General features: G+C 44.7%; 1 protein-coding gene across 1 annotated transcript; it reads left to right on the forward strand.

The window, feature by feature from the left end:
• Nucleotides 1-376: 376 nt before the first annotated feature.
• LOC119301437 (ASC1-like protein 1) lies at nt 377-5,305 on the forward strand. The gene is made up of 6 exons (XM_037578398.1): nt 377-866; nt 3,748-3,974; nt 4,070-4,225; nt 4,310-4,495; nt 4,616-4,800; nt 4,895-5,305. Exons 1-6 carry the CDS (start codon nt 705-707, stop codon nt 4,924-4,926), a joined length of 948 nt encoding a protein of 315 aa, XP_037434295.1. The 5' UTR covers nt 377-704; the 3' UTR covers nt 4,927-5,305.
• Nucleotides 5,306-22,433: the final 17,128 nt, after the last annotated feature.

Raw genomic sequence — 22,433 nt, forward strand, 5'->3', positions numbered from 1 at the left:
CAATCTTCATCAATCCACATATGGGCGGACGAAAGTGACAGACTTGGTTGCAAAAAATACGACGTGCTTACAGAATCCCGGATTTAAATTCTGCGACACGGGCACACAGAGAAGCACCATGTGCCAGCGCTCTAAAATTTAAGTCCCAAGAAAAGCTCTAAATTTTGACGAGTTTGGGCGACAACGAAATCCAGCCAGCCAGCCGTACCGATATGCCCTCGATCGGGGTCACGTGGAGACACGCCCAGCGCGGACCAGTCGACCGGAGACAAAGGGGATTTGTACCCTTTCTTTTCCCGTCGCAGACGGGATCCCGCCGCCTGGTTGCTTCTCCGTAACCAATAACGCCGCTACTAAATTATAAAGCTGACGCTCAGATCTCATCTCCCCACCCAGCCCAACCCAACCCAACCCCAGCCCCAGTGGATTCTCCAATCCCCCGCAGAAAAGGGCGCCAGTGCATCCGCTCCCGTTCCCAGCAGCAATCCGTTACCACCAAGGCACAAGATTTAGGAGGACTACTTGCTCAGCTCCACCCATACCAAATCTCCACCCCGCGGCAGCTTCGTGTTGACTCGTCCGTCCTCCTCCCCGGCTCGGGAGCGCCCGTGGGCTTCTCGGATCGGCGGCGCGTCCGCTTTCCGTGCTCGGATCCAAGAAACCAGCTGGGGGCTAGGTTCTTGGATTTGGATCTCCCGCCCGCAATGGCGGCGCTCGTGGAGCTCTTCACGAGATCCTTGTCGTCCTCGACGCCCGTGGACTGGGAGGCGGAGGCCTACCCGGCGTACGGCGACTACGCCGTTCTCCCCATCCTCGTCGCCTTCTTTCCCGCCCTGCGCTTCCTCCTCGACCGGTTCGTCTTTGAGGTAAACTGCCTGGCTGCTCCCCTCTTCGGGTTTTAGTGGTTCATCGGATCCGGAATGCCCGTGCCAAGCTGCAGTTAGTTGCTGGATAAGCATTCCCCCTTGAGTTTCTTGCTTCAGTACAGTCTTTTCCATGGATCAGTTTTCTCATAAAACTGATGTAACTGTGCATGCCCTGACATGTCAATTTGTGTACTGATGTGAGCCTCTGTAACTATGGATCGAATTGTCAATCAACAGATAGAAAGACAAATAGAAGCTAGAAAATACAGCACCATAGCAATAATGTACTGCATTTTGATTGAGATTGTGCTGGATTCGGCTCGATAAAGCTGTGGTCATCGTGACTGCTTTTTGGAAAGTTACCTTCGCTTTAACAAAATAATCAAACCATGGACACGTTTTTAGATGCCACTTGTTTTCCCTCTTGTTTACGGCGGTACTTTTAAACGTCTTCATACTGTGAAGTGTGTGATTCTTTGGGTTCTACTAATATTATTGGTTAAATGGCATGTGAGTAAAATTTGTTGTGCTATATTGCTAGTGAATCGAATGTGAGGAGGGACATGCTACTATCCAAATTTATCTAGAAAATCATAGAACATGTACTGGAAGCTAATAGGGATTAACATTGGGAAATATCATCCTCTCTTACTTTTTGGAATTTTCAACCAGGGGGGGGGGGGCGGTATTTCCCCACCTTAATTCATTGCCCCACAACAAGGTTTTGCAGCCCATCGCAAGATAGGGTCCAAGTGAACAGGGGCCACAGGGAAGAAGAGATTGAGCAAAAAATAACACGTACCGACAGCACACATAGCAAGGGAGAACAAAGAGGGAAAGCACAACAATGAGCACCGTGTCAGATCCCGCTAGGGATCGACAGGGAATCAAAGTGTATTGAACCAAGAAATCAAGGAAAAAAGTATAAGAACTGAAGAACTAGAGCACTTTTGCATATATGGTGTATGTATCTGTATATTTGATATAAACCAAATTGGCTGAATACAGTTGATCGATGCCCCTCTCTCAGGTTACAAGGCCTTATATAGGCTAGGGAATTACAGTGGCTTAATTTGAAAGTAAAAGAAAGGAAAAAGCAGCAAAAGGGGGAAACAGAGATAGGCATAGATCAGGTGTTCCTCTCATCCTAGCCCTCCAATCTTCTCTCTTATCTTCTCCCACTAGTACCTGATACACTGCCGGTGTAATCACTGTTCCAAATATCGGTCAGTGAACTGCCGATATGGTCAGTTAACTGCTATTCGGACCCTTCCCGATATGAGAACGTGATATTCGAGCCATTAACTGGTAGGCCCAGTTAATTTGTCTGACAAGCTGGTTTTATCAGCTGTCAGGCCGAATTATTGGCCTGCTGCGCATTTTTTAACCCAAAACTGGCCTGTTCCCTCCCTACTTTTCAGTGTGCAGGTCTATGGCCTTCCAGATTGGCTGCAGCATCATCAGAACATCAAGGCAACACTTCTCCGTGTTGCTATGTAGCCTAGGATTGCATATTTAGGCACTTGGTACATTGCATGTTGCTATTAGCCTAGTAGATATAGATATGGCTCTAGTTAACCTACCGATATATGGGTTACCGATAAATTCAGTTAAATGGCGGATTCGTCGATTACTCCGTACTCATCACCTTGCCGATATGGTACCAGTTACCGATATCTTGAACATTGGGTGTAATCTAATGACATCGGCCAGCCGAGAGCAAACCACTACACTGCACCGTCGACACAATCAAAAGGCTCCGCACATCCGAGACTGCACAATGCCGCGACACCACCTGTGTCGTGGGGCACATTCAAAGGGTCATGTGAGGCCGGGACGGCGCCACGGCACCTGTGTGCCACCGGCGTAGTCAAAGGGCATCGCCTAGCAGACCAAACCCGACACTGCCATGACACTGCACCGTTGACGCAATCGAAGGCACCGCACAACCGAGACTGCACAACGCCGTGCACCACCTGTGTTGTGCGTAAATTCAAAAGGTTACGCGAGGCCGAGATGCAGTCGCAACTGCAAGGTCAACTCACCATGTCGACTAGTCGACGAGTCGCAACTGCAGGGTTGAAGAGTAGCTACCCCAGAATGACTCATCGACTCGAAAACCTTGCCGAGACGACGCCACGGCACCTGTGTGCCACTGGCGTAGTCGCAGGGCATCGCCTACCACCGTCGACCCCAGACCAGCCACATCACCACCACCCGCCCCGACCCACAACCACCAACCTCAAACATCCTCTCTTATTTAACTTAGCTGCAGCATTGCTCTTGAATCTATCTTGACTTAGGTTTACTGCTATTTCCCTCTTAACTAAGCTCAAACTTAACAAGTTGCTTCAAATGTAAATTGCAGAGTGATTATTTCTTGAGGCACTGACTTGATTATATTTCCAGTTTATGGCTTCCTTGCGTACAAAATTTTGAAAACAATGGAGCCCCCTCCAGACTCCAGTAGAGATCAGTGGATCCATTTGTGGTTTAGCAATTGCTGATGCAATAGTGGTTCAATTTTTTTATCTAACATGGTTGCAGTATGTATTATTACCAATATAATATATGATTACGCCCATCCACCATTGTAGTACATGCAGTAACTCATGTTGACATGAAAAGTAAGTCCTATTTTGATTTTTGACTCTAAATTGTCTACTGCAAAGAGAGGGGAACTGAAATAAGCCAGAACAGACCAGTTTTTTGCCAGTTTGTTATATTTGCTGTCATGTCATATCAAAACTGTATGCCGTGAGCAAATCATATGCAAGAATGGTGCAATCACGACTGCGATGGTCATTATGTAGCGTTCATGCTATTCCAGTACGCCCCTACATGCGTATATTATAGTTCTTTCATTTCATTATATTTGCAGATATTAGCAAGAAGACTTATATTTGGAAAAGGATATGACAAGCTTGCTGAAACAGACGAAAAGAGAAAGAAAATCAATAAATTTAAGGAGTCGGCCTGGAAATTTGTTTATTTTCTTTCGGCAGAGGTCCTTTCATTATCTGTAACATACAATGAGCCATGGTTTACAAACACCAGATACTTCTGGGTAGGGCCTGGTGAGCAGCTCTGGCCTGATCAAAAGATGAAGTAAGCAAGAGAAACAAGAAGCTCTTTTATTCTTCACTGCAGCATTGCTTTTACCCAAAAGGCTTCAACCTTAATTTTTCTTTTCTTTCTCCCAGACTGAAGCTTAAGGCTGTATACATGTATGCTGCTGGATTTTACACATATTCCATCTTTGCCCTTCTGTTCTGGGAAACAAGACGCAAGGATTTTGGAGTCTCGATGTCTCACCATGTGGCAACTGTTGTTCTGATTGTTATGTCCTACATTTGCAGGTTTGTACATGAGTGTAATTGCCCTTCTATACGTAATGATACACAGCATTGCCAGGTCTTGATGTTATTGCTATTTCTAAACAGATTATCTCGTGCTGGCTCGGTCATTTTAGCCGTCCATGATGCGAGTGATATATTCCTAGAGATCGGAAAGATGGCCAAGTATAGTAGCTGTGAGGGGCTAGCTGTTGTAGCATTTCTACTTTTTGTGGCTTCTTGGATCCTTCTTCGGCTAATAATTTTCCCTTTCTGGATCCTGAGAAGCACAAGGTAAACATTTGCTACAGCTTGTAGGTTGCTGTGGTGTCTGGTGCCACTCCGACTTTTTAACTCCACTAACATTTATATCGCGTTTTATTGATTGATTTGATGCTCTCGTGTCTTTTTCAGCTATGAAGTAGCTGTGATCCTTGACAAGGAGAAAAAAGAATTTTACAGCTCCGTATACTACTATCTTTTCAACAGTCTCCTGTTCTCACTTCTAGTCCTTCACATATATTGGTGGGTACTGATTTACCGAATGCTAGTCAAACAAATCCAATCCAGAGGACGTGTTGGTGACGATGTTCGATCCGGTCAGCTATTTGTCTTGCCCATTTTCTCGTTGTTAAATCTGTTTTCTTTCGCATCAGCATATTGATTTCTTATAAGCCACCTGCTATTAAACAGATTCTGAGGGTGAAGAAGACCACGAAGATTAATCTGTAGGTTGCTGGATGTTTAACTGAAGAATTATATAATGTGTTCCCGACAGGATGATACATCCATCACCCTAGCCACTGATTTCACTAGACCGGATCAATCTTTGTGTCAAACATGGCAGCCACAATTTGCAGGAGTTGGTACTACAGCTACTTGTGCTATCATATACAAAGTTGGTGTATATTTGCCCTGGATCCGTATTTGTATAAAAGAGAGCACAATAAGTTTGTTCAGTCTAGGAAGGATTAGTTGATTCATGATGCATTGACGTCGTTGTGTAATATGCGGTGGTAACTCAGTTTGCAACTTGGTGTATCTTGCATTGTAATGGTAATCTGGATAAGAAGTTCCAAAGAAACTTTCAACATTCTTAGAGCATCTCCAGCAGTTACCCAATAAGCATCTCCAGCTGCTCCATCAAGTTTTTTGGGGTTTCTTTATGTGCTGCTTTTGCAACTTCCGAATAAACCCATCCCCAATAATTTGATTTTTTTCTAGTTCTCTTTGCACTTGCATATAAACACAGACATCTTCATTTTATCATCGTAAGGATTCAAGTTCAAATAATTATGTTTCAGTTCCAAACCCACAATTTATGAAATTTAGATTTGAATCTCCATGACCTTTGAAATTGTACCTATATTTATTTAGTTCTAAAATTACCCATCCAAACATCTTATTTACATCTTGGCACGTGATGTTTACTTGGAGCCTTGTTTTGCATGACTGGTCTCGTTTCATCCCAAACTTCACCAAGGTTTCTGTATCAGGGACTGAAAACTGCCTTGCCTGCCAGCATATGCTATGGCCGACAGATCAGGCAGTTGGTTTCATCCCTCGTAGCGGAAAGCTGGAATGTTAACTGGAAGCCTGTGCTCTTGCATGTGGTGTGTTTATCTAGTGCAAGTCAACGGCTCACAAGGCAAGTTGAGGTTTTAGGAAAAGACAAATATAGAGTTGAGGCCGTTTCATTCCTTTCCAGTTTCGTTTGGAAGGCCGTTTCATCATTTTGTCTGTTCATTTTTTTCAGGCACCTGCTATTGTCTATATCTGTAGCTTAATAATATCAATAATGTTACATGTCTGAGTATCTTAGTTTAATTTATCTATTTTCGTACTCAAGGGGAGTTCGTTTCTTTAGATGAGCCAACTCAATGCAGTTCTATGAGACTAGATGGCCTAGTTTTCGTTACTTATTGTTTATAACTTCTTGGCTGGGGCAATGCATTGAATTTTGTCTGGTGCTGGAACTCTTATTTACCAAGGAGAGTGCAGAACTTTATGTATGCCTAATGCCTTGTCAATCACAATAGTAAATTTAGTACAACATGAGTACAAATCATAAGTAGTAGTACAGACGTAGAAACCTGCTAATGGTCCTACATAACTCTGTAATGTAAATTGACCTCCAAGACCTATATTTAGTTCTAAAGTAAAATTTCAACCCATCTAAACGTCTTATTTACATCTTGTCATGCGATGTTTTACTTAGGACTTTGTGTTTGCATGACTGATCTCATTTCATCCTAAACTTCACCAGGGTTGTACAGGAACATCTTGTTTCTGTACAAGGGAGTTAGTTTCATCCCTCATAGCACAAAGCTGGAATGTTAACTGAAAGCCAGCACGCTTGCATGTGGTGTGTGTTTAATTAGGGTAACTCTATGCAGACAAGGCATGTTGAGGTTTTAAGAAAAGACAAAAGGGCAGAGTGGAGGTAGTTTTGTTTGGAAGACTATTTCATCACGAACACTTGATACAAAATCTGCTTCAGTACACTCTCCCTTTCTAAAAGTTTAAGAGGGTAATTATGTCTTTTTGCTAATCACCCTCTAATGAAGATTTAAATGTGTTGGCCTGCTCCTGATCCAAATCATATCTGGCCCAAAGCAAGCATGGACAGGTCGTTCGACAAACTATTGGTATGCTACAAACATACGGGTTAGAGCATGGTTAATAATATAGCCATAGACTTGCGAACCATGCTTCATGGGCAAGATGACTAAGACTCCGTTCTCCGGAACAATGGAGCGAGCCACTGACTTATTGAAAATAATACATACTGATGTATGCGGTCCGATGAGTGTTGAGGCTCGCGGCAGATATCGTTATTTTCTGACCTTCACAGATGATTTGAGCAGATATGAATATAACTACTTAATGAAACATAAGTCTGAAACATATGAAAAATTCAAAGAATTTCAGAGTGAAGTGGAAAATCATTGTAACAAGAAAATAAAGTTTCTACGATCTGATAGTGAAGGTGAATATTTGAGTTATGAGTTTGGTCTTCATTTGAAACAATGTGGAATAGTTTCGCAACTCACGCCACTTGAAACATCACAGCGTAATGGTGTGTCCGAATGTCGTAACTGTACTTTATTAGATATGGTGCGATCTATGATGTCTCTTACCGATTTACCACTATTGTCTTGGGGTTATGCTTTAGAGATGGCTGCATTCACGTTAAATAGGGCACCATCTAAATCCGTTGAGACAACACCATATGAACTGTGGTTTGGCAAGAAACCTAAGCTGTCATTTCTTAAAATTTGGGGCTGTGATGCTTATGTGAAAAAGTTTCAACCTGATAAGCTCGAATCCAAATCGGAGAAATGCGTCTTCATAGGATACCCAAAGGAAACTGTTCGGTACACCTTCTATCACAGTTTCGAAGGCAAGAAATTCGTTACTAAGAATGGATCCTTTCTAAAGAAGGAGTTTCTCTCGAAAGAAGTGAGTGGGAGGAAAGTAGAATTTGATGAGATAATTGTACCTTCTCCCGAATTGGAAAGTAGTTCATCACAGAAATCAGTTCCAGTGATTCCTACACTAATTAGTGAGGAAGCTGATGATGATGATCATGAAGGAAATATGCCCTAAAGACAATAATAAAGTTTTTATTTATATTTCCTTATATCATGATAAATGTTTATTATTCATGCTTGAATTGTATTAACCGGAAACTTAGTACATGTGAGAATACATAGACAAACAGAGTGTCACTAGTATGCCTCTACTTGACTAGTTCGTTAATCAAAGATGGTTAAGTTTTCTAACCATAGACATGAGTTGCCATTTGATGAACGGGATCACATCATTAGAAAATGATGTGATTGACTTGAACCATCCGTTAGCTTAGCACTATGTGAAGGAAATATGCCCTAGAGGCAATAATAAAGTTGTTATTTATATTTCCTTATATCATGATAAATGTTTATTATTCATGCTAGAATTGTATTAACCGGAAACTTAGTACATGTGTGAATACATAGACAAACAGAGTGTCACTAGTATGCCTCTACTTGATTAGCTCGTTAATCAAAGATGGTTAAGTTTCCTAGCCATAGACATGAGTTGTCATTTGATGAACGAGATCACATCATTAGAGAATGATGTGATTGACTTGACCCATCCGTTAGCTTAGCACTATGATCTTTTAGTTTATTGCTATTGCTTTCTCCGTCACTTATACATGTTCCTATGACTATGAGATTATACAACTCCTGAATACCGGAGGAACACTTAGTGTGCTATCAAACGTCACAATGTAACTGGATGATTATAAAGATGCTCTACAGGTGTCTCCGATGGTGTTTTGTTGAGTTGGCATAGGTCAAGATTAGGATTTGTCACTCTGATTGTCGGAGAGGTATCTCTGGGCCCTCTCGGTAATGCACATCACTATAAGCCTTGCAAGCAATGTGACTAATGAGTTAGTTGCAGGATGTTGCATTACGAAACGAGTAAAGAGACTTGCCGGTAACGAGATTGAACTAGGTATTGAGATACCGACAATCGAATCTCAGGCAAGTAACATACCGATGACAAAGGGAACAACGTATGTTGTTATGCGGTTGGACCGATAAAGATCTTCGTAGAATATGTAGGAACCAATGTGAGCATTCAGGTTTCGCTATTGTTTATTGACGGGAAGTGAGTCTCGGTCATGTCTACATAGTTCTCAAACCCGTACGGTCCGCACGCTTAACGTTCGATGACGATCAGTATTATGAGTTTATGTGTTTTGATAAACCGAAGGTAGTTCGAAGTCCTGGATGTGATCACGGACATGACGAGGAGTCTCGAAATGGTCGAGACATAAAGATTGATATATTGGAAGGTTATATTCGGACACCGAAAAGGTTCCGGGGGTCACTGGATAAATACCGGAGTACTGGGGAGTTACCGGAACCCCCAGGGGGGTCAACGGGCCTTCATGGGCCTTAGTGGAAATAGATGGCAGCAAGGGAGCTGTGGGGCGCGCCCCCTAGGCCCAAACCGAATTGGTTTAGGGCTTGGGGGGGGGGGGGCTCTTTCCTTCTCCCCTCCTCCTCTTTCCTCCCCCTCCTAGTTGGACTAGGAAAGGGGGAACCTACTCCTAGTAGGAGTAGGATTCCCCCCTTGGGGCGCACCCTATGAGGCCGCCGCCCCCTCCCCTTGCTCCTTTATATATGGGGGCAGGGGAGCACCCTATAACACACAAGTTGACATTGTTTAGCCATGTGTGGTGCCCCCCTCCACCATAATCCACATCGGTCATATCGTTGCAGTGCTTAGGCGAAGCCCTGCACCGGTAGCTTCATCATCACCGTCATCACACCGTCGTGCTGATGAAACTCTCCCTCGACACTCAGCTAGATCTAGAGTTGGCGGGACGTCACCGAGCTGAACATGTGCAGATCGCGGAGGTGCCGTACCTTCGGTGCTAGGATCGGTCAGATCGTGAAGATGTACGACTACATCAACCGCGTTGTCATAACGCTTCCGCTTACGGTCTACAATGGTACATGGACAACACTCTTCCTCTCTCGTTGCTATGCATCACCTAGATAGATCTTGCGTGTGTGTAGGAAATTTTTGAAATTACTGCATTCCCCAATAGTGGCATCCGTGCCAGGTCTATGCGTAGATGTTATATGCACGAGTAGAACACAAAGGAGTTGTGGGCGTGGGTATATACATATTGCTTGCCGTCACTAGTTGATTCTTGATTCAGTGGTATTGTTGGATGAAGCGGCTCAGACCAACATTACGCGTACGCTTACGCGATGCTGGTTCTACCGACGTGCTTCGCACACAGGTGGCTAGTGGGTGTCAGTTTCTCCAACTTTAGTTGAATCGGATTCAATGAAGATGGTTCTTTCTGAAGATAAAAAAAATTGCTATACTGCGTTGTGGTTTTTGATGCGTAAGTAAGAACGGTTCTTGCTCAGCCCGTAGCAGCCACGTAAAACTTGCAACAACAAAGTAGAGGACGTCTAACTTGTTTTTGCAGGGCATGTTGTGATGTGATATGGTCAAGACGTGATGAGATATAAATTCTTGTATGAGATGACCATGTTTTGTTGAAGTTACCGGCAACTGGCAGGAGCCTTATGGTTGTCTCATTATTGCATAAGATGCAAGCGTCATGCAATTGCTTTACTTTATCGCTATGCGATAGCAATAAAAGCAATAGTTGGCGAGACGACCATGTGACAACACATTGATAAAGATCAAGATGATGGAGATCATAGTGTCATGCCGGTGACGATGGAGATCATGACGGTACTTTGGAGATGGAGATCAAAGGCACAAAATGATGATGGCCATATCATGTCACATATTTTGATTACATGTGATGTTTATCTTTTATGCTTCTTATTTTTCTTAGTACGGCGGTAGCATTATAAGATGATCTCTCACTAAATTTCAAGGTATAAGTGTTCTCCCTGAGTATGCACCGTTGCGATAGTTCATCGTGCCGAGACACCACATGATGACCGGGCGTGATAAGCTCTACGTTCACATACAACGGGTGCAAGCCAGTTTTGCACACGCAGAATAGTAGGGTTAAACTTGACAAGCCTAGCATATGCAGATATGGCCTGGGAACACTGAGACCGAAAGGTTGAGCGTGAATCATATAGTAGATATGCTCAACATAGTGATGTTCACCATTGAAAACTACTCCATCTCACGTGATGATCGGACATGGTTTAGTTGATATGGATCACGTGATCACTTAGATGATTAGAGTGATGTCTATCTAAGTGGAAGTTCTTAAGTAATATGATTAATTGAACTTAAATTTATCATGAACTTAGTCTTGATAGTATTTGCATATCTATGTTGTAGATCAATTGCTCGCGTATAGCTTCCCAGTTTTATTTATGATATGTTCCTAGAGAAAACTATGTTGAAAGATGATAGTAGCAATGATGCGGATTGGATCCGTGATCTGATAATTATCCTCGTTGCTGCACAGAAGAATTATGTCCTTGATTCACCGCTAGGTGACATAACTATTGCAGGAACAAATGCAGACGTTATGAACGTTTGACAAAGCTCGGTATGATGACTACTTCATAGTTTAGTGCACCATGCTTTATTGCTTAGAACCGGGACTTCAAAAATGTTTTTGAACGCCATAGAGCATATAAAATGTTCTAAGAGTTGAAATTGGTATTTCATGCTCATGCCTGTGTCGAGAGGTAGGAGACGTCTGACAGTACTTCGCCTACAAGATGGTGGAGAATAGCTCAACCAGTGAGCATGTGCTCAGATTGTCTGGGTACTACAATTGCTTGAATCAAGTGGGAGTTAATCTTCCAGATAAGATAGGAATTGACAAAGTTCTCTAGTCACTATCACCAAGTTACTAGAACTTAGTGATGAACTATAATATGCAAGGGATGACAAAAGTAATTCCCAAGCTCTTCGCGATGCTGAAATCGACGAAGGTAGAAATCAAGAAATAGCATCAAGTATTGATGGTTAACAAGACCACTAGTTTCAAGAAAAGGAAAAAGGGAAAGAAAGAGGAACTTCAAAGAAGAATGGCAAGCAAGTTGCTGCTCCCATGAAGAAGCCCAAAGCTAGACCCAAGCCTGGAACTGAGTGCTTCTACACAAAGAGGAAATGGTCACTGGAAGTGGAACTGCCCTAGATACTTGGCGGATAAGAAGGATGGCAAATTGAACAAAAGTATATTTGATATACATGTTATAGATGTGTACTTTACTAGTGTTTATAGCAACGGGAGTAGTAACTCGAAATGGGAGTTGCAAAATAAACAGAGACTAGTTAAGGGCGAGGTGATGATGTGAGTTGGAAGTGATTCCAAGGTTAATAAGATCACCATCGCACACTCCCTTTACCTTCAGGATTAGTGCTAAACCTAAAATAAATGTTATTTGGTGTTTGCGTTGAGCATAATATGATTGGATCATGTTTATTGCAATACGGCTATTCATTTGAGTCAAAGAATAATTGTTATTCTGTTTACATGAATAAAATCTTCTGAGGTCATACGCCCAAGGTGAATGGTTTATTGAATCTTGATCGTAGTGATACACATATTCATAATATTGAAGCCAAAAGATGCAAAGTTAATAATGATAGTGCAACTTATATGTGGCACTGCCGTTTAGGTCATATTGGTGTAAAGCGCATGAAGAAACTCCATGCTAATGGGCTTTGGGAATCACTTGATTATGAATCATTTGATGCTTGTGAACCATGCCTCGTGGGCAATATGACTAAAACTCTGTTCTCCGGAACAATAGAGCAAGCAACTGACTTATTGGAAATAATACGTACTGATGTATGCAATCCGATGAGTGTTGAGGCTCGCGACGGGTATCGTTATTTTCTGACCTTCACAGATGATTTGAGCGGATATGGGTATATCTACTTGATGAAACATAAGTCTGAAACATTTGAAAAGTTCAAAGAATTTCAGAGTGAAGTGGAAAATCATCGTAACAAGAAAATAAAATTTCTGTGATCTGATCATGGAGGAGAATATTTGAGTTACGAGTTTGGTCTTCATTTGAAACAATGCGGAATAGTTTCACAACTCACGCCACTTGGAACACCACAACGTAATGGTGTGTCCGAACGTCATAACCGTACTTTATTAGATATGGTACGATCTATGATGTCTCTTACCGATTTACCACTATCATTTTGGGGTTATGCATTAGAGATAGCTGCATTCACGTTACATAGGGCACCATCTAAATCCGTTGAGATGACACCGTATGAACTATGGTTTGGCAAGAAACCTAAGCTATCGTTTCTTAAAAATTTGGGGTTGCGATGCTTATGTGAAAAAGTTTCAACCTGATAAGCTCAAACCCAAATCGGAGAAGTGCGTCTTCATAGGATACCCAAAAGAAAATGTTGGGTACACCTTCTATCACAGATCCGAAGGCAAGATCTTTGTTGCTAAGAATGGATCCTTTCGAGAGAAGGAGTTTCTCTCGAAAGAAGTGAGTGGGCGGAAAGTAGAACTTGATGAGGTAATTGTACCTACTCCCTTATTGGAAAGTAGTTCATCACAGGAATCAGTTCCAGTGATTCCTACACCAGTAAGTGAGGAAGCTAATGATGATGATCATGAAATTTCTGATCAAGTTACTACCGAACCTCGTAGGCAACCAGAGTAAGATTCGCACCAGAGTGGTACGATAATTGAAAGGATCGGTATAGTTGACTAGAGGGGGGGGGGGTGAATAGGCAACTAACAATTTTTAGCTTTTCTTTACCAATTTAAACTTTGCATCAAAGTAGGTTGTCTAGATATGCAACGAGGTGAGAAACCTATATGATGCAACAACAAAAAGTACACAAGCAAGCTAAGGATACAACACGAAAAGCTTGCACAAGTAAAGGCACGAGATAACCAAGAGTGGAGCCGGTGAAGACGAGGATGTGTTACCGAAGTTCCTTCCTTTTGAGGGGAAGTACGTCTCCGTTGGAGCGGTGTGGAGGCACAATGCTCCCCAAGAAGCCACTAGAGCCACCGTATTCTCCTCACGCCCTCACACGATGCGAGATGCCATGATTCCACTATTGGTGCCCTTGGAGGTGTTGATCGGACCTTTACAAACAAGGTTGGGGCTCTCTTCACAACCGAATTGGAGGCTCCCAACGAAACCATGGAGCTTCACCACAATGGAATATGGCTCCGGGGTGACCTCAACCGTCTAGGGTGCTCAAACACCCAAGAGCAACAAGATCCGGAAGGGATGAGTGGGGTGAATCAAATTTCTCTTGGTGGAAGTGTAGATCTAGGCCTCCTCAACCAATCCCTAGAAAATCAACAAGTTTGATTGGGTAGGGAGAGAGATCGGGCGAAAATGAGATTTGGAGCAACAATGGAGCTTAGGGAAAAGAGATAGGTCAACTTGGAGAAGAAGACCTCCTTTTATAAGGGGGGAGGACAAACCAACCGTTACCCCTGCTCAGCCCCGCACAGGGCGGTACTACCGCAGGGGTGGGCGGCACTACAGTTGTGGCCAGCGGTACTGCCGCGCAGTACGACGGGAGCGAGGACCTAGACCCAGGGCGGTACTACCGCGGTGGTAGGAACGGTACTACCACCTAGGAGCGGTACTACCGCCCCTACTGCCGCAGCAAGTGCCGCAAAACCCGACACGAAAGGAGAGACCTCGAGTCGAGGCGGTAGGAGCACGGAGCCGCAACGGTACTACGACTAAGAGCGCCAAGCGGTACTACCACGCTAGGGAACGGTACTGCCGCTTCTAGCTCTCGAGCGGTACTACCGCTGGGGTTCCCGGTACTACCGCTGGGACCAGACCACAGGGAGAAGGCAGCAAGGGAGCCTTCAACGAAACGGAAAAGCTCAGAGGGTGCACAAGGGATGTGTACGTGTTAATTCCATCCTAGCCTCACCAATGCGGACCCCCTCTTAACAGTACGGCTTTCCTATGACTCAAATCCACCGAAAAGAAATGTAGACAAACGCCGTCTTCAATAGTCTTCGAGGGGGACAAAAATCATCTTGTGCCTAGTGATGAAACGTCTGAAATACTCAAGGCACACGATTAGTCCGCAAAAGCATTGTCATCAATCGCCAAAACATCTTAGGGATAAATATGCCCTTACAATCTCCACCTTTTTGGGGGATTGATGATGATACGGGATTTGCACAAAGGGGAAAATATAGGACATAAGCAAACCCCACATCTCTAAAATATAGACGGGCTCCCCCTAGATGTGTGCTATCTAGATAAGTGATTTGGACTGCATGGCGCACATACTAGGATCAACACTTGATGCGGAGCATCCCAAGGCCATCCCCATGGACCTACCTACATCTCCCACGACACCACTTGGACCCATGACAAGAGCCCGTGCGAGAACCATCGAGAACGAGGTTAACTCTCTCCTTGTTGAACTTCCCTTTGACCCACGTGAGACATGGCTACTACCTCAATCGGAGTTGCTTTGTGTGCTTAGGTACCATATAAGCAACCAAGGAGATGGAACGGTGCAAGATGGACATCAAGAGCGTGGAGACATTCTGCCCAGCCCTGAAGGACCGGAACAACCGCCCGACCACCGCCCGGGCGGAACAACCGGCCGACTACCGCCCAACAACCGGTCTACCTTCTGTGATCGAGCGGTGCAAGGCCGGCACTACACCGGATGTACCGGTAACTACCAAAAGATCGGTACTGCCGCCCTGACAACCAGTACAACCGCTGGCCCCTTCAACGTCCATCTCCGCAAGCCAGCGCCAGACCTCCCAGCGGAACTACCGCCTTCCAGGACCGGTACTTCCGCCATGCATGAGCTCCCAGCGGAACAACCGCCCCCTTAACCGGTACTACCGGCCCTGCCTGCGCGCAGTCACTTGGGCCAAGGCCCGTGTACCCTTTCATTACCTAGACTATAAATACTCTACCCCGTACAACTTTCTAGGGCTAGCATTGGTTTAGCTCATTTGAGAGATAGAGCATTGCTCATCCATATAGGATCTACTCCACGAGAGAGACCGCGGCCCCTCTACGGAGAAGATCCACATTGGATTCAAGACCCCTTTACGGGAAGATCCCCTTGTGGATTCAAGACCTCCTCACGGAGAAGAACCGGTTACCGTGTATCGTCCCTAGTTGTGCGTGGATTCGTGTATCGTCCTATGTACTCAAGGATCTAGCCCATGTGTGACTTATTCGTGTCGGTATAGTGTTTTCCTCTTGTGTTTTCCTTCCGTTCATCCTCGTGTTCTTCGTGTTCTTCGCGGGATTCCGCTCCTATTGTGAAAGATCGGGCCACTAGGGTTCTACCCTACATCATCTTGGTATCAGAGCAAGGTTGATCACGATTTCGGAGCCTCCCCGTTGTGTTTCTAGCCTAATTTTGTTGTTTTTCGTCCTAATTCAAAAATCCCCACCAAAAATAGCCCTGATTTTTTTTTGTGATTTGTTGGTGTGTTGATGTTTTGTTGGATCTGATCCGTGGATTTGCTTGGTTTCAAGTGGATCTAGCATCTCCCCATTTCTCTCCACATTCCATCCTTGAAATCGCTCGAATTTCGACAACGAAATCATCCCTTTCCGTCCCAAAAACCCATCCCCGATCCAGATCTTGCGATTTCCCCGACCCCAGCGGTACTACCGCCCCCACGAGCGGAACTACCGCTAAGGCACCAACCGGTACCACCGCCTTCACAAGCGGTACTACCGCGCCACCCAGTTTCAGTTGAAACTGACTGGCATCTTTGCCAACCACTTATACACCATCACCACTTCCGCATACTACCCCCTTTGTGCCCGTTTCGCACTCCGACACATGTTGCCACTTCGAGGTTTGAGAATTTGAGTTGCGGTACCGTATCCTTTTGTGTTTCGGCTATTTAGGTACGGTTCGAGATCGACACCACCGCCGGTCATCTTCGCCACGGATGTGTCATCAACAACGACCACCTCGACTACATCGTGGTATTCGTGCCACCATTTTGACACCATACCGGAAGCAAGACCGGTAACCTCATCTTGGTATTGGACACATCACTCTTGCCATTACATTGATAGCCATCATAGCCTTACTCATCTGCGTTGCTTACCCATCGAGACTAGCCATTGAGTATTGCCGGCAACGAGACTTGTGCACATTAGTGATCATACTTCCCATAGCATACATACGTCATTGTTGCCTATATTGGTATCATCTCTTGTGTCACCAAATTGTCATCGCATACTAACTTGCTATCTTGGTTCGTCAAGCATTGCATGAGAAAAGAGCTCAAACATCAAAGAGCCAAACAAGCTTTTAAGCAAAGAGGAAAGATAAGCAAAGAGCTTTTAAGCAAGAACCATAGCACTATACAACATTAAGATTGTCATACTCGATCATCTTGGATCGTATCACAGCCACACCTTGCATACAAAATATTTGGGATAGAAGTCGTTGCATTTTTGCTAAGTAGGTTGTGCACAAGTTCTTGTATCTGCCTATCGTGCAATCGTGCTAGCGTCTCTCTAGTGTTGTGCAACAAGAGCATTTTTGTGGATTCCACACTTTGGCTCACTCTTGGTTGCACAACCCCACTTATCTTTTTGCGCGTGTGTTTCTGTGTACCTTATATGCTTGGTCTACTTGTTACATTGCATCTTGCGAATCTTTTCCAACATTATTGAAGCTCACTTACAAATTGCATCAATTTTTTGTGCCACCATCCTAACCAAGCTCCACCATAAGCTTTTACTTGTGTAGGTGTGAGAAACCGACGAGAATTCGTACCAATTGGGCTATTTCCTTGTCCTACATTGGAGTGATCATCGATTCACCTTCAACTTCGGTCAAGGTACATTTGGTATTCGTTTTTCTCTTTCTACCACTCACATTTGTCTTGGAATGATGGATAGGCCAAGTACTTCTACCAATCCACTCTTCATGGAGCAAGATGACGACATGAACTCCTTCGTCACCAAGAGTCACCTCTTTGGTGCACAACGTGCTTTACATCAAGAGCAACAAGCTATGAGTGAACGCATCGACAACCTTGCCGCCGACTTATGACTCTTCGAGCAACGTACGAGGGACTACTTTGAAAACAAGCTCGATGATCACAAGCAAGAGAATGACGCAAGGATGGATGAAATTCGCGCTTTGTTGCTCAACCGCTCTTCCTCCACTTCAAGAAGGAGCCGTTCAAGTCGCCATTCCGACTTTACCCTCTCCGGCTCAAGTACACCGACATCGAACACTCTTCGTCGAGCCGCGCGCACCGACCGCCAAGAAAACCTCAATCCACTTCGAGACACCGACTCTCAAGAGAGCCGACGACGTCAAGCCGAAGAAGCCTTTGCACTAGCTCGAGAACGACAACAACAATGCCAACATGAAGAGGAAGAACACGCACGTCTACACCAAAATGCACAAGATGTCGAGGCTCAACGTAAAGAACAACAACTCCGTGACGCTCAAGCACTTGAGGCACAACAAGATCTACGCAATGCGAGTCGAGCCATTGCCGACCGAGGCCGTCAAGCCCGTGCAGAAGAGGAAGCACTTCGCGAAGAAATTCTCGAACGACGACTTCAAGCTCGCATGAATCATCAAATTCCACCTCGAGCTCGACACGCTCCTCCACAAGCTCGCCAAGACCATCAAGTTCATCAAGAGCATGAAAACAACGGGAATACTCCGCGACAAGAGAAACACGAGGTTGACAACCCTCCGCGACAAGTGCACCACGAGTTGAACAATCATCTACAACATGGGCGTCATCATCCCCGACCCCAACACAATGAAGAGCAATGCTACGGCAAGCTCAAGTTCACCATGCCAAGTTCAATGGAAGCAACGATCCTAAAGAATACCTTTCATGGGCATTGAAAGTTGACAATATCTTCCGTTTGCACAATTATGAAGAAGGGAAGAAGATCACGATGGCATCCCTTGAGTTCCAAGACTATGTCCTCATTTGGTGGGAACAAGTCATTGAGCGCCGCGAGGCAAGAGGTGATCCACCCATCACTACTTGGGCACAAATGAAGGATGTCATGAGAGCATGCTTCGTGCCTACCTACTACAACCGCGACCTCTTCAAGAAACTCCAACAACTCAAGCAAGGAACAAAGAGCGTTGAAGATTACTATAAGGAGATGGAGATTGCAATGATAAGAGCCAATGTGACGGAAGATGATGAGCAAACTATGGCACGTTTCTTGAATGGACTTAATCACCCTATCAAGAAGATCGCCGACTTCCAACCATACTCAAATCTCATCGAGCTCGTGCACCAAGCTACCAAAGCAGAACGCCAAGTGCAAGATGACTTCAAGTACGCCAAGTTCTCATCCAAGTCCTACGGCTTCTCCAATAACCAAGCTTCAACGACTCCAACACCAACTACAAGAACGTATACTTCCAACACCGACAAGCCGACTTCCAAGAAAGCTTCGTCAACTACAAGTCATCCTCCTACGAGCAACTTCAAGCCGAGAGCTTCATCATCATCAACCCCAACAGATGAGTCCGTCAAGACGAGTTCTTTCAAGTGTTTCACTTGCGGAGGCCGAGGCCACAAGTCCTACAAGTGCACCAACAAGCGGACCATGGTATTCAACGACAATGGCACTTATGACTCCATGAGTGAAGGTGAAATGGAAGCACTTGAGCAAGTCGCCATGCACCGCCAAGTGAACAATGAAGAAGAACAAGTCTTTTGTGACGAAGACTCGAGTCCCGCACTTGTTGTCTCCAAAGTCTTGACTCTCCAACATCACCAAGAAGAAGACCAACGGTGCCACATATTCCACACCAAGGCTGGCATCAATGGACGATCCGTCAAGGTCATCATCGATGGAGGGAGTTGTCACAATCTCGCAAGTGAAGAACTTTGCTCCAAGCTCCAATTGCCCAAGATGAAGCATCCACATCCTTACAAAGTGCAATGGCTTAGTGACTCCGTCACCATCCAAGTCGAGCACCGTGTACAAGTCTCCTTCAAGATCGGCGCATACGAAGACACCTTGGACTATGACATTGTTCCAATGACCGTTTGTCATCTTCTCCTTGGACGGCCATGGCAATTCGATAGAGGAGTCGCCCACAACGGTCGAACGAACCACTACATCTTCAAGATGAAGGGCAAGGAGTATGTCCTCCGTCCAATGTCGCCAAGTTAAGTGATCGCTGACAAACATACCACCCATCGTGGAGAGAATGGTGAGAGAGTGAGCCACCAAAAAGAGAGTGAGCGCCACAAGCCCAAATTGAGTGCCTCCACGATGAGCGAAAACAAGAACTTCGTTCTATTTGCCACCAAACGTGAGATGAGAGAAGTGTGTGAGAACCCATCTAGTCTCCTACACTACGTCCTCGTATGCAAGGACAATGCACCACAAACTAACACCTCTCACACTCTTCCTCTAGTGTTGTCTTCTCTTTTGCAGGAATTTCAAGATGTTTTCCCGATGAGCTACCTCCGGGACTACCTCCTCTCCGAGGCATTGAGCACCGAATCGACCTCATCCCCGGAGCACCGCTTCCGAACAAAGCTCCCTACCGCGTCAACCCCGAAGAAACCAAAGAAATTCAAAGGCAAGTAAAGCATCTCATAGACCATGGTCATGTGCGTGAAAGTTTGAGTCCTTGTGCCGTACCGGTCATTCTTGTGCCAAAACGTGACTGTAGCTTTCGCATGTGCTCCGATTGTAGACCTATCAATGCTATCACCGTTCGTTATAGATATCCCATTCCACGCCTAGATGATATGCTAGATGAGCTTAGCGGTGCCACTATATTTTCCAAAATTGATCTTAAGAGTGGTTACTATCAAATCCGCATACAATAGGGCGATGAATGGAAAACCGCCTTCAAAACCAAGTTTGGTTTGTATGAGTGGTTAGTCATGCCTATGGGTCTTTTGGAAGCACCGGGCACTTTTATGCGCCTTATGAATCATGTCTTTCGCCCTTACATTGGTATATTTGTTGTGGTTTACTTCGATGACATTCTTGTCTTTAGCAAATCTATACAAGAGCATGTCACCCATGTCCGCACCGTTTTGCAAACTCTTAGGAAAGAGCGTCTCTATGCTAATATGGAGAAATGCCTTTTTGCTGTTGATAAGCTCATTTTCTTAGGATTTGTTGTCTCTTCTAAGGGTGTTCATGTAGATTAGTCCAAGATCAATGCTATTAAGACTTGGCCGCAACCAACCAACTTGCATCAAGTGCGTAGTTTCCTTGGCCTTGCGGGCTTCTATCGTCGCTTTGTAAAGGATTTTAGCACCATTGCTTCGCCTTTGCATGCTTTGAGCAAGAAGAATGCACCTTTTGTTTGGGGACCATCCCAAGATACCGCATTCAATGAGCTTAAGAATTTGCTTACTCATGCTCCCGTGCTTGCTTTACCCAACTTCGACAAACCCTTTGAAATTCATTGCGATGCTAGTGGTAATGGCATAGGAGGTGTGTTAACGCAAGAGAAGCGCCCTGTAGCTTTAGTGAGAAACTTTCCGGAGCGCAACTCAATTACCCCATCTATGACAAAGAGCTATATGCTTTAGTCCGCGTTTTGCATGAATGGGAACACTACCTTCATCCCCATGCGTTTATCATTCATACCGATCATGAGACTCTCAAGTATCTTAAGGGACAGACTAAGTTGAACAAGCGTCATGCTAAATGGAGTGAATTTATTGAGTCTTTTCCTTATGCCATCAAGTACATTAAGGGTAAAGAAAATGTTGTGGTGGATGCACTTTCCCGCATTTGCATGCTTGTCATGCAACTTGAATTAGATGTCATTGGCTTCGAGCATATCAAAGACTTATATGAGCATGATACGACTTTTGCCATTCCATATGCCAAGTGTTTGTCGAATACATCTTGGGAACGCTATTACATCAAAGATGGCTACCTTATGAGAGCTAACAAACTTTGCATTCCCGAGTCCTTGCTTCGTTTGTTGCTTTTGCAGGAATCTCATGGAGGCGGCTTAATGGGACACTTCGGACGCGACAAGACGTTCTCCATGCTCTCAAAGAGCTACTTTTGGCCAAAGATGTTTCGGGACGTCAATCGTTTCACCAACCGGTGTTCTACATGTCGCAAAGCTAAGTCCAAAGCTCAATCTCATGGTCTCTATATGCCTTTACCAATTCCATACCAACCTTGGGAAGACATTAGCATGGACTTTGTACTTGGTTTGCCTAGGACTCGCAATGGGAAAGATTCCATATTTGTCGTTGTGGACCGTTTCTCAAAAATGGCACACTTTATTCCTTGTAACAAGATAGACAATGCTTCACATGTGGCTAATCTCTTTTGTAGGGAAATATTGCGTCTACATGGTGTGCCAAAGACTATCGTCTCGGACCGCGACGTCAAGTTCCTTAGCTACTTTTGTAAGACCCTATGCGCCAAGCTCGGAATCAAGCTACTCTTCTCCACGGCATACCATCCTCAAACCGACGGCCAAACGGAGGTGACAAACCGCACACTCTCCGCTCTACTTCGAGTACTCATCAAGAAGAACATCAAGGAGTGGGAGGAGTGTCTACCCATCTCCGAGTTCGCCTACAACCAAGCAAGACACTCAACAACCGGCAAGTCCCCTTTCGAGGCCATCTACGGATTCAACCCTTTGTCACCATTGGACATTCTACCTCTACCACTCCAAGAGCGAATCAATTTGGACGCAAGTGCCCGAGCGACCCATATCAAGAAGGTGCATGAAGATACAAGAAACACCATCG

This window comes from Triticum dicoccoides, chromosome 5A (assembly GCF_002162155.2).
Source record: "Triticum dicoccoides isolate Atlit2015 ecotype Zavitan chromosome 5A, WEW_v2.0, whole genome shotgun sequence".
Lineage (NCBI taxonomy): Eukaryota > Viridiplantae > Streptophyta > Magnoliopsida > Poales > Poaceae > Triticum > Triticum dicoccoides.